This window comes from Pleurodeles waltl, chromosome 9 (genome assembly GCF_031143425.1).
Source record: "Pleurodeles waltl isolate 20211129_DDA chromosome 9, aPleWal1.hap1.20221129, whole genome shotgun sequence".
Taxonomy (NCBI): Eukaryota; Metazoa; Chordata; class Amphibia; order Caudata; family Salamandridae; genus Pleurodeles; species Pleurodeles waltl.
Window position 1 is genome coordinate 988,470,801 of NC_090448.1, and position 12,918 is coordinate 988,483,718.

At 42.6% G+C, this 12,918-nt stretch overlaps 1 protein-coding gene across 5 annotated transcripts in view; it reads right to left on the minus strand.

The window, feature by feature from the left end:
• The window catches only part of LTBP2 (latent transforming growth factor beta binding protein 2), a 1,514,902-nt gene that overhangs the window by 259,276 nt on the left and 1,242,708 nt on the right, over nucleotides 1–12,918 (minus strand). For 4 of the 5 annotated variants that reach the window (XM_069208495.1, XM_069208492.1, XM_069208494.1 and 1 more), the window contains one exon: nucleotides 665–748. The exons of the other annotated variant lie outside the window; for it this stretch is intronic. In XM_069208495.1, the coding sequence (XP_069064596.1) occupies nucleotides 665–748 (84 nt within the window). The remainder of the gene's footprint in view (nucleotides 1–664; nucleotides 749–12,918) is intronic. 5 annotated transcript variants of the gene reach the window in all.

The following is a 12,918-nucleotide window of genomic DNA, read 5'->3' on the forward strand; positions in this document are numbered from 1 at the left end:
TCAACATGTCTCACAAAGAGGCTTGGGTTTCCACAAAGCTTATGTTTGCAGAAACTTGTGCCATCATGCAGTTCATTCTGTGATTACCCTCACCAAATCATTGTACAGAGCCATGTTCTTCACCAAACCTTTGAGGAAGGGAACAGTGTATTCATATTACATTTTAAGACAAGGGCCGGGTAAGTTTTGGGCACCCTAGCCTTAGTGATAATTTTGCTACACTTAAAAGCAAACATGCGCACTGCTTCAGTCCTACTAAAGGTCAAGCAGTTTCTAAATACGTTCCTAGTTTTTTCTAGCTATGGATCTGCTGGTAGAATTATTCTGTGCCTTTGTCTTCCCTCTTGCCATGCACACATGTAGAGGATGTGGGCGCCCTACAGGCAGAGGATTAGTCCACGGGCTTGCCTATATTTCCCCAACTATTTTTTAGCAGAGGACAGAGGTAAGTATTTCTGCGATCTATGTGGCTAAAGGGTGTAACTTAAGCCGCCAGTAAGATTCCAGCGAATGGAAGGCACTATCTGGCTTATAGAGATCATTGCAGCATCAGTGTCGATCTGGTAGTTCGTTCTAGTGTGCTGTAGAGTCTTTAATCTTGGTCTTTTGCATCATTAATCATCAAAACATTTAGCTAGGAGTTTTATACAGCATGTGTTTTTACCTGTATAGGAGCTCTGTCCAAAAAGGAATGTTCCTTCAACGGGAATGTATCCTTTTCCGCTGGGGCAGATCTCAATGAACTCAACTAGAGATTTAAAAAAAGTATTTTAGTAGTGATGGGAAGTCAGAGAGAAGAAAAGGACAAGGGGGGAGAGAGGGAGCAAGAGACAGAATGAGAGAAGAAGAGAAAAAGAGAGAGGAAGAGAGAGAAAAGGGTAGAGGGAGGAAGAGGCAGAGAGGGGGATGGGGAAGGAAAGAGAGGAGGAGGAAGGGAGAAAGAGAGGTATGAGGAGAAATAGAAGTGGAAAGGTAGAGAACAAACACAGAGTACAAATATAGACCGAGTTAGTGTGGCACAAAAACACAAGAGATCAAGGAATGTTGAGCAGAGAAATATATAAGGACGACAGGCAACATAAAACATGTAATAAATGAAAACTGAGATAAAATGTGGACAGGAAGGGAAACAAAACAATAAACCGACATGATAAGGAAAACGAATCAGACGGAAATAGCTGTGCAATAGAGAGAAAATACAATAAATACTAAAAATATAAACAACAAATATGAGCCTACAAAGAAAAAGACAAAATTGGGTCAAAAAAAGACAGACCACAAAAAAGTCAAAGAAAAAAATAAAAGGAAGGGAAAATAAACAGAAATCAAATCAAATTGAAATGGGGAAAGAAAAAAAGATGGTGGGCAGTAATTACTGCCATCGATTTTGTGGTTTAAACGTTAAAACATCCATGGTGATTCAAAAAAATGAACAATTAAAGAGCATATGCACTTTATAAAAAAGCCGTATTTCTAAATTCTATTTGATTTTTTATTATTTCCATGCATTTTCCTACCCAGCTTTTTGTGCGCTCCTTATAGCCTCGGAAACCGAAAGTGACATCGGAGCTGAAGGAAAGAACAGTGTGTAGATAAATTCCTTCAGAAACGGTGCATTTCGCAATAATAATCCTTTTTAATCGTTTTATGGGGGCTGAATCATGTTCTGACAAACTTCATGTTTACATATTTGCCTGAATGGTTCATTTTAGGAAAGCTTATGCATAATTAGTGTGCCCGAGTTGTGATTGGTGCTAGCCAATGATGAAGACTAAATAAAGGCCTGATCGGTTCGATGGGAAAAGTTAGGTCAAATGTCAAGGGTCTGATCTATTGGTTATGATAAGTTCCGACTAAGTCATTAGGCCTGACTTATTTATTGAGAAAATCATATGCTAAAGCCAAACGGCTAAATTATTACTACACTGTGAAAGCCTGTAGACAACTATTTTGTCATATGGAATCTCGGGGAATTACTGTCAAAGGCAAGGAGATGTGGTATTAGCTTCCCTTGTCAAGGAGGAGACAGGACTTTCGCCGTGATAAACATTTTTAATTCCTCATGGGAGGGAGTGGATATTTTTTGCCACTTTTGGGGAGTCGGGTGGCTGGGAAAATAGTGCTACATGTTGTGCTTTTGGGGGAAAAAAATGCTCTGGATAAAATTGTCTGCTTTGTTCATAAAAATGTCATCAATTAACAGTCTGCTGTGCTAAAATCAGCATCTTCCCAGCTTTCAGGAACATGCAGAGCGGAGTAAAAACATTTTTACCACAGTTATGGCATTTTTGGAAGACTTAGCCAATTTTTCCTATTTTGTGTGCTCCCAATCTACCTCCAGTTTGTGGTGGAAACCAGTGTGAAATCCGTGGGTGGTCAAGGAAAGCTATAGATTTCTGAAAAGTAGACAACATTCCAAATTCAGCATGGGGTCATACGTGTAGATATAGCAAGGTTTTCTCAAAGAAACTAACTGTTGAAATCAGAAAATATTGAAAATGAGTAGGAAGAAAACGGCCAATGGTGACATTTTCACCTGTAACTTTTTGTCACAATGGACGATTTACAAAAGCAGTAGTATACCATTACGTCTGCTAGACCCCTTCAATAGGGGTAGTGTTGGGGCCAGGCTGTGGCACCACCCATGCAAACCTACAAACAACATACATTTTTGATAACTAGACAACCAAGGAATTCCAGGATGGTGTGTCTTGTGTGGATCCCAGGAGGTTTTCTTACCCACAATACACTGCAAACCTCAAACTTTGCCTGAAATTACATGTTTTCTTTCATTTATGTGATGGAAACTTCTGCTATCCACAGGAATCCACTAAATTCCCACCGCCCAGCATTACTCCACTTGTGCCAATAAAAACACTGCACCACTTGTGAGGCTGGTACTAGTGCCCGTGACAGGAACAAATCGAACAAGGCCACTGGGAGCCCTTGGACAATCAGCTCCAACCAGAATGAGTCAGTGGGTGAATAAATGTCTTCATGAGTGCAACACTGGAGATAGATGGTCTCTTATATTTTACTTTGTTTCAAGTTAGAAAACAAATCCCATCATGGTAATTTAAAGCAGGCTTTATAGAACTATATGTGTCCCCAGTCAGATTACTGCCGCTGAGTCCCTCTACAGCGCCATCTATCCCCTTAGGACCGATTATCGATATAGACGCTGATTCATTCTTACACTAACCCACTTACCCATCCACATTAAAATGCACAAACACAAACTCAACAATCATAAACATTAACAAACCTATTATCAAGAACATACCGACAGGGGTAGAGACTTCTACTCCGAAATCTTCGCCTTACTTTGGAAAACACAGGAAGTACAGGTGACACAGACATGTACAATTTAGTAGTATAAAAAGGCTTTTTTGCCAGTTACATTAATTTACTTCAAAAACTATAAAAATATGTAAAATTCAGAACTGTCACTCCTAAACTACTCCCACAGTCTTCATCACAGCAAGAATATAGCTCAGGCACAATGACAAGGCTATTCAGTGTTTATGATTATCAATGTAGATCCCCTGAAGTAGAAGTAGGATGACAGTTAAGTAACATTTTCGTTTATAGAGCACCATAAGCACAGAATAGAATAGCAAGCCAATCCCACTAAAAAAAGGCGAACAATAGAGCAAAACAGCATCACCTATCACCCAAATGGATTCCTCAAAGAAGCCTGACAAACCTGAGCATCTGCTCTAGAGTCTGAGCCAACACAATAATGCCTTGGAAATATCTGGATGCTCCTCCATATAGCAGTGTTACATAGCTGTATGTACATATACAGAATTTCTATAACACAAACGAAGACAAGTGGCAGCTGAGCTCTATACAATGTGAAAGACAAGAATAAAGACAACTATTGATTGAAGAAATAGGTGATTTGTGGATGGTCACTAGTTAATGGATAACTCTGAAATAGGGACATTTCTCAAGAGAGCCGCTTAAACAGGTTTTCTCTTGGTTGGACGTGCTTTGAATTACCGGGGTGGGATTTGTTTTCTAGCCTGAAACAAAGTAAAATACAGAACACCACCCTTCTTGAGATGGGCTGTTTAGTCATAGGAAGAGAAGTACTCATAGAACCATAGTTTACGAATAGAGGATCAGAGTACCTAACATCTTTTGTTCTGTCTGAATAGAACTTTTAAAAATCCCTGCCCCCTCTAATGTGTTAAAGGCTCTTTCCGCTGGAGTTGAGAGGTTCAGAAAGAAAATCAGTAAGGAAAACATCTGGTCGACATGAAAATCTGAAATCACCTTAGGGAGAAAACTCAGAAAAGTACTCATCACCACCCTGTTCTCATTGATCACAGAGTAGGGATTCATGCAAAAGATCACTTGAATCTAACTTATCCTGTGACCTCAGGTACTAGCTGCTAAAAAGACAGCTTCCCAGGTGAAATACTGTGAGTTTGCCTTACGTATAAGCTGAAATGGTGAACCCACTAACTTGGAAATTACAATGTCCAGCTCCCAAAGTGAAGACAGGATTTAGAAGGATGTAATACTTTCCTAAATCTTCCAAGAAATATTTCACAACTGGCATTCAAAAAGAAGGGTTGTGAAGGAGATTGGCAGTGATAGCTACAAGATGTACTTCAATTAATAAAAAAATGAAGCCCAGGCCATGCAATCTCGGCCCAAAAAAAAAAAATTGGGAGCAGAAAGCGCCACTACAGGTAACTTAGGCAGGGCAGATGAGATGAAGTCAAAGGTACCTGAGAAGTTAAAGGCACTGGTGAAAAGCAAGGATAAGAAAATCTTTTAGGTGACAGGGTAGAGGAAAGATTGACTACTAAAACCATCTCTCTTAGAGGACACTTAGAAAAAAGCTACTTAACTTTAACTACTGTTTTCCAGCATTGGTATCTTTCATAGTCACATGCTTGAGTCATTCAGTGTTGTCAACTTGGGAGTCTCATGTGCCCCTATCCTAATTCCTCCCAGAGGTCTCCTCACCACAGATTTTTAGCACATGTGTAGACATAAGCATATCAACAATTAACTGTAATAAAACTCTATTTGGCGAGGAAGATGGGTAGCATGTGCATCTATGAAAGATACCAACCCTGCAGAACTACAGGTACAGATAAGTAACTTTTTTCTTCTCACAATAGGGCCCTTCTTAGATTCAAAATAGGCTCACATTATTTAAACAGATGGTATAGCGCTGCCTGTCCCACTGCTGTGTCTCGGCCTACTATTGTTTCCAGGGAATAGAGGTCTGTGAAGGTGTACTTGCTCCTTCATGTTGCTGTGCAGGAGATATCCACCAGTGACACTCCAGTGTATAGGACTGAGAAGGTTGCCATGCTTTTTGTAGGATTTGCTGTGACTATCTTTGTAAGCGGCTTTGCAGCTTTTGTCTAGCAGAGTGCAATAGTTGCAGCAACCTATATAGAGATTCCTTGTGTTGAGACTGCAAATACTTTACGTAGGTTGGATAAAGAGACTAACAATTGGTTTTACTTTCTGATGTGCTTTCTTCTGTCTAAGTACCACTTGAGACACATTTTGGTATAATTATCAGGTGAGTCCTAAGAGTAACTCTACCCTAAGTAAACTGTGAGTAACGTAGTGTAATTGTAAATGCTTGAATCTCACTTGCTCCCCTTGTTAGGTTATGTTATCAGATTTGCAAAGAGCAGCAAATACCTCAAAAGGTGTCCTGGTGCTAGGGAAACACAGGGAAGGAAGCGTACGAAACAAGCACAAAAAGAGCACTGTCCACCAACTGGAGATCAGCTCGATAGGTCCTAGTTATTGAAAAGCCATGTGTTCAAAGACTTCCTGAACCTTAATAAGGAAGGGGCAAGTCGTATTTCACCTACTGGTTCATTCCAGAGCTTTGCTGGCCTAACCCAAAAGGCTTTGCCACCTGAGTAAGCCCACTTATATCTGGGCACAACCAGCAGTTGCTCTCCAGAGAAGTGCGGACACCGTGATGTTGCACCATTGCGAAAGTTCTGGATCAAGTACCAGGGCCACTGTGTAGAACTGCTTTAAATACAAGGCAAATGGACTGAAATATCACCCTTGTGTTTACTTATAGCCAAAGCAGGGATTTTAGGGCCTTAGAGGTTGGAGAAAAACAAGGAAGCCCCAAGGCCTAGCTAACCCTATGATTTTTTATTCTTTGGAGTTTCTCAAGAGGGCCTTCATCCAGTCACAGGAATAAATAATTGCTGTAGTCAAGGTGACTTAATATAGTTGTCTGGATCACCACATGGTGCCCTGATTTAGAAAGAAAGGGTACCATCTTCCTGAGCAGTTTAAGGAGGAAAAACACATTGATGCAACATGTTTGATATGGCTTGCCAGGGAAAGTTCAGGTTCCAAATATATCCCTAGATTTTTGACTGTTTAAGCAGGAATTGGAACTGTTGTCCAGCTATTGGGCCAAACATCAACTGACAATGATTTCGGTACACTGGAATGCTTAATCCACAATGTCTCAGTCTTGTCTGAGTTGATTTGAGCATGATGGACTTCAGCCAGTCAAACACTGCTGCCTTACAGGGATGAAATGGTTCAGCAGGATTGCCCTTTGACTCATCCAGTGAAATGATAAGCGGAGTGTCATCCTTGTAACTCATCCACCGGAGATCAAAGGATATTTTGAGTCTGACCAGTGGACAGACATAGATATTAAAGAGCTTGGGGCTGAGTTCTGAACCCTGAGGAACGCCTTGCTTTAAAGTCTAAACTCAGACATATGTGGCAGTAGGAAGGAAAACTGTCTGAGACCTTTTGGTCATATAGGATCTGCATCACTCCAACGTCTTTCCATCAATTCCAATTTCCTGTACCCTGGTCAGAATGCTGCAGACAGATCTAATATTCCAAAAGCTTATAATTCTACCTTGTCTGCAATAATTTGAAGGTCATCCAACATGGTTAACTTGGCCATCTCTATGATATATAGTTGGTGAAACCCTGACTGTAGAGAGTCGAGTATTTGCTCAGTAGACAGCCACTTACACAGGAGATAAATTGACATGTTTCTCTACTATCTTCCCAGAAAATCATAGCAGAGAAATTGGTTGATAATTTGTAAGAACAGCAGATTCATGTTCCCCCTTTTCTATACCAACACAACCAAGACTTTTTTTCATTCCCTTGGAACATGCTCACCCCAGAGCAAGATATTGCAGTTCTCCAGAAGTAATGAACCAAGGGCTTCAGCCGCCACTTTCCAATGAAATGAGATTTTGCAGACGCTATAGCTAACAGTTAGGCTTACTTTCATGTGAGATATATTTGTGGCTTGTGGATTGACTTAAATGAGTTAGCTATTTCCTGAGAAAGTACAGTGTTCAATTCAAATTGTTTTTGTAGAGTATTTAAAGGTATGAAGGCTCTGAAGAGGCATTCCTTAACTATCCTATATGAGCACATGGATGTGACAAGACGTGACGTGAATTGGCTGCACTTTAATTGGTGCATGTTTTAGTCCTATTTTTGTAAGTTCCAGTAGGTAAGGGAAAACTTTAATGAGTTTGACTCTGAAGTGTGGAAACTTTGAAAGAGCACTGGACACAAAACCTCTTCCATTTAGCAGTAAGACTTTTGTTTCTGGACAAAGCTCTGGCCTGTGCTAGAACATTCATGCACTCATCTGGGATAGCTGCACTGTGGTTTTTCATTGAATTCAGGAGCCAGGCTGACAAACTCAGAGCCTACAGGTTGTGATGAAGAATTTAACCTTTACATTTTGATAGCATATCTGTGCTCATTCCCAGCAGAACTAGTGGTGTCTCCGTTAGAAGTAGAAAGCCACTGGGCCACAATTGTCTTGGCCAGGCCGGTGCTATGAGAATTAGCTTGTGAAATTCTCTTTCCATTTTGGCAAACACTTCAGGTAGAAGGGGAAGCAGTAGAAAAGCAGTGACAAATATTTTGCACCATCTCATCATAAAGGCATTCCCCCTTGAGTTTGGTTGTGGATGCCTGCATGCATAAAACTGGCATTTCTTTCTGCGTCTTGTGGGAAAGAGGTTCACTTCCACATATATTGAATATCTTTTTAAGGATACTGCCTTTTTAAATTTCACTCATGACAATCCTCCAATGTTATGCAGACTTAATCTGCATGATCGTTTTCACCCCTGGAAGGTGTTCTGGTGTTAAGGCTATGTAGTAGTGAATTGCTCAATGCCCAAAATGCTGTGTCTCCGATGAAGTATCTGTGAGCATGTACTTCCTTGTTTGGTTATGTAGAACATTGTGGTGATGCTTTCTGTCGGATCAACACCAATGAGTTTTGACTGCATGGGGAAAACAATTTTGGGGCTCTCTTGACAGCTCTTAGCTAGAGGACACTTATGTGTAAATTGTTGTCTTGCATTAACCAAACATATCTTGCTACTGACAGTTCTTGAATGTGGGCACTCCACCCATTCGTGAAAGCATAAAAGCGACTGTAGGGGAAAGAATGTTAGGCCTACTCCTGTATTCTTTGGTGACATTCACTAAGGGTGACTCCTTCATTCCATAATTTATGGCTACTTGATCTACGAAGGATGCTGAGTTTTGAGCCCACTGGCTGTCTAACATTTCCCTGAACAGGCAGCATGTATAGGCGGCAGAAGAATGTTAGTACTATTCACCGAGACATAACTTCCAGAAAGCACTTCATCACAGGATACTTCAGAAATTGTCTTGCCAGTGCCTTGAGTGTGGAGAGCATGTCTGTTGATGGATATGCCATCCTAAAAACTGAAGTTTCTGAGACAGTTTTAGAAAGAATTTGATTTCCTTGATATTGAGTCCCAGTCTTTTGAAAAGCCTGATACCGGCTGCAAGTGAGTATTTTGTAGCGATTATAGATGAACCCTTGACCATCCAGTTGTCTAAGTATTGGTAGACTTGGAAAACTAGAGGTCACAAGTGGGCTGCAACTGGTGCAATGCATTTTGTAAATATTCTGGGAGCGGATTAGAGGCTGAAAGTGAGTAAACAAATCTAATAGTGGCAACCAGTTACCTCGAATCTGATGAACTTGTGATACTTTATGTGAATTTGAATGTAGAAATAGACATCCAAGAGGTCGACCGATATCTTATACTTCTTACTCATAAGCAGCCACCATTCTGAATGACTGCTTCCATAAAAAAAGACGGACATGTCACCAGTCCAGAATGTGTCTGGAATAAAAGAACAAGTTACTTACCTTCGGTAACGCTTTTTCTGGTGGATACAATAGCTACCTGTGGATTCCTCACCTTATGATTCCTCACCTTATGAGTTCACCCTTGCGCCAGCATCCAACGTAAAATATTCTTCCCAGCTCTCCACGTCGACGAGGATGTCACAATTGCACGGCTCCACGCGACTCCGTCTGATGTCACCGTGCCAATAAGAGGTCCTCGCCGGCGTGCTGACGTCAGTTTCACCCATTTTTTACGTGCCTTTGAGGTGAACAGGTGAGAACCGACTCCACAATAACTCCAATAAATACATATATACATAAAACCTTCATGATGCAACGTAATCAAAACCATCATTTATATATACAGGAAAAATATAAATATCTACATACATCTATACAACCACATATCCCAGTGCAATCAGACAGGCAACAGGGAGGTGGGTGGGACTGTGAGGAATTCATAGGTAGCTATTGTATCCACCAGAAAAAGCATTACCGAAGGTAAGTAACCTGTTCTTCTGATGGATACAACTACCTGTGGATTCCTCACCTTATGAATAGAATCCCAAAGCAGTACCACACTCGGAGGTGGGTGCCTGCCTGATTACACCAAGAAATCCTGCAGCCCAGATTGTGCAAAATGGCCGTCCCTCCGAGCCTCAGAGTCCAAGCAGTAATGCTTTACGAAGGTATGGAGGGACGCCCAAGTTGCTGCCTTGCAAATATCCATCACCGGAACCCCCCTTGCGAGGGCTGAAGTAGCAGACTTAGCACTGGTGGAGTGGGGTCTGATACCCTCTACGGGAACCTTTTTCACCAACGAGTGGCAGATCTTGATACAAAGGATAACCCACCTGGAGATAGTTCTTTTATGGACTGCTCTGCCCTTCCTCTGTCCAAAATACCCCACAAACAGCTGATCTTCCAGGCGAAAGTCCTTCGTCCTTTCAATGTAAAAACTAAGGGCCCTTTTAGGGTCCAAGCGGTGAAGCCTTTCTTCCTCCTTCGAGGGGTGAGAAGGAGGATGGAAAGATGGAAGGGTAATAGTCTGCCCTACATGAAAAGGAGTGACAACTTTTGGCAGGAAAGCCGCCCTGGTTTTCAACACCACTTTATCTGGGAAAAACAAGGTAATGAGGGGTTTAACAGAAAGAGCTTGAAGCTCACTTACCCACCTAGCCGAGGTTATGGCAATGAGAAAAACTGTCTTAAGCACTAAAAACCTTAACGGGCACGAGTGCATGGGCTCAAAAGGTGACCCCATTAAAAAGGTTAAAACAAGATTTAGGTCCCACTGAGGCACATGAAAAGGAGTGGGAGGAAACTTATTAAGTAAACCCTTAAGAAGCCTAACTACAATAGGTGATTTAAACAATGAGGGCTGATCCGGGAGGCAAAGAAAGGCAGACAGAGCAGCTAAATAACCCTTGACCGTAGCTACTGCACAACCCTTCTTTGCTAAGTCCAAAGCAAATAATAAAATATCAGAAAGGTGGGCCTTCAAAGGATCAAATTGCTTTTCTCCAGACCAAGCACGAATTTTATCCCCCTGCCGGCATAAACTGACTTAGTGGAGTGTCGCCTGGCCGATAAATTAACATCCACTACATCTGGTGGAAGAGAACAGGAACTCAGGTTGCCCCGTTCAATCTCCAGGCATGAAGGTGCAGGCTCTGGAGGTGGGTGTGTAGAACCTGCCCCTGGACTGCGAGAGGAGGTCTGCCCTGAAAGGTAGACGGAGCGGAGGGCACAGCGATAGTTGGAGAAGGTCCGTGTACCACACCCTTCTTGACCAATCCGGGGCTATTAAAATAACCTGAGCCCGATCTTGGCGAATCTTCCTCAGAACCCAAGGAATCAAGTGTATGGGGGGGAAACGGCTAAAGCAACTGGTTGCACCAAGAGATCTGAAACTCGTCCCCCAAAGCTCCTTGCACCGGATACTGGAGGCTGCAGAATAACGGGCAGTGCGCATTCTCCCGCATGGCAAACAGATCTATCACCGGAGAACCCCACATCTGAACGATGTGCAGGACCAGATCCAGAAGGAGACACCACTCGTGATCGGCCAAAAGGTGCCGACTGAGAGAGTCCGCACGCACGTTAAGCACCCCGGCCAGATGATTTGCTATCAAGCAAATCCGATGGTCCTGAAGCCAGGACCAGAGATGCAGAGCTTCTCTGCAAAGAAGATACGACCCTACTCCTCCCTGCTTGTTTATATACCACATCGGGGTAGTGTTGTCCATCAGGACCTGAACTGATTGACCACGAAGGGACGGGAGGAAGGCCTTGAGAGCCAGACATATCGCCCACAATTCCAACAGATTGATATGAAAAGTTTGTTCCACTGGAGACCAACGACCCTTGATCTCAGGTCCCCCAGATGAGCTCCCCACCCAAGAGTGGAAACATCCGTCATGACCGTGGCCACCGTCGGTGGCAGTGAAAACGACCTTCCTTACAAAAGGTTGCTGTCCACAGCCCACCATCGTAAGTCCGCTGCAGTGTCTCTGGAGATTGTTATTGACTCCTCGAGATCCCCTTTGTGTTGAAACCACTGCCTGCGGAGGCACCATTGGAGAGCCCTCATGTGCCAACGTGCATGAGTACCCAACAGAATGCAAGAAGCGAACAGACCGAGCAGGCGTAGGACCTCGAGGACTGGAACAACCGCTCCATCTCGAAACATTGGAATCAACACCTGAATATCCTGGATCCGCTGAGGCGGAGGATAGGCCTGATTCAATGTTGTATCCAGTACTGCCCTATGAACAGGAGGCACTGAGAGGGCTCCAGGTGAGATTTGGGTACATTTATCAAAAAACCCAACCTGAACAACAACTCAGTTGTCATCCGCAAGTGACGCAACACAAGCTCCGGAGACTTGGCTTTGATCAACCAATCGTCCAGGTAAGGGAATACCGATATCCCCTTCCTTCTGAGACTTGCTGCCACCACTGCCATCACCTTTGTGAAAACTCAAGGTGCTGAAGTAAGACCAAACGAAAGGACCGCAAACTGGTAGTGTTGCGACCCCACTACAAACCGGAGATACAGCAAGAGGCTGTAGTGGAATTTTGGTAGGAGAAGTGTGTCACAGGTGCAGTTCTCGTTCTCAAGTCTGAAGTTCTCGAGTCCTTCTTTTTTTGCATCCTCAAAGATAAATCCTCTCTCAACAGTAACCTCGTCAACAGTTGTGTTGTCAATGGTGATCTCATCAATGGGTCAATCATTGATGGTTTTGCAGAAAAGTTGGTAAATTACGGCTTCTTTGTTCACAAGTCTGCTGATGTTTTCTTGGGTATAGGTTCTTAACTCTATGGTGCTGTTGAGAAGCACACAGTATCAGATGACCTTGTGAGCTACTGACAAGCGTCACCTCACCGTCTTTGATGGATTGGATACTGTGTTTTGCTTCTTTACTGTGAATAGAGGCTTCGAGAAGCAGTAGTCGATTGAGTGTGTTGACTGTGTTGCCATCGATGGAGTAGTCACTTTTGACTTTTTTGCTTTACGAGGCAGAGGCACAGAAGGAGGTGATTGTATCTTTTTCTGCTCTTGTTCAAGTGAAGACAATCTAATTTTCAGAGTCTTTTATATATTTTTTTCCTTTCATTCATAGGAGGCTGATTTTTTAGTCACAATTTTTGTTTTTGAAGCCTGAGATATTTCGGGATAACACTTTGTTGCTGTTATTTCTTCCGAATAGGAGAACTGTTTCAAGGATCATACCCATAGGA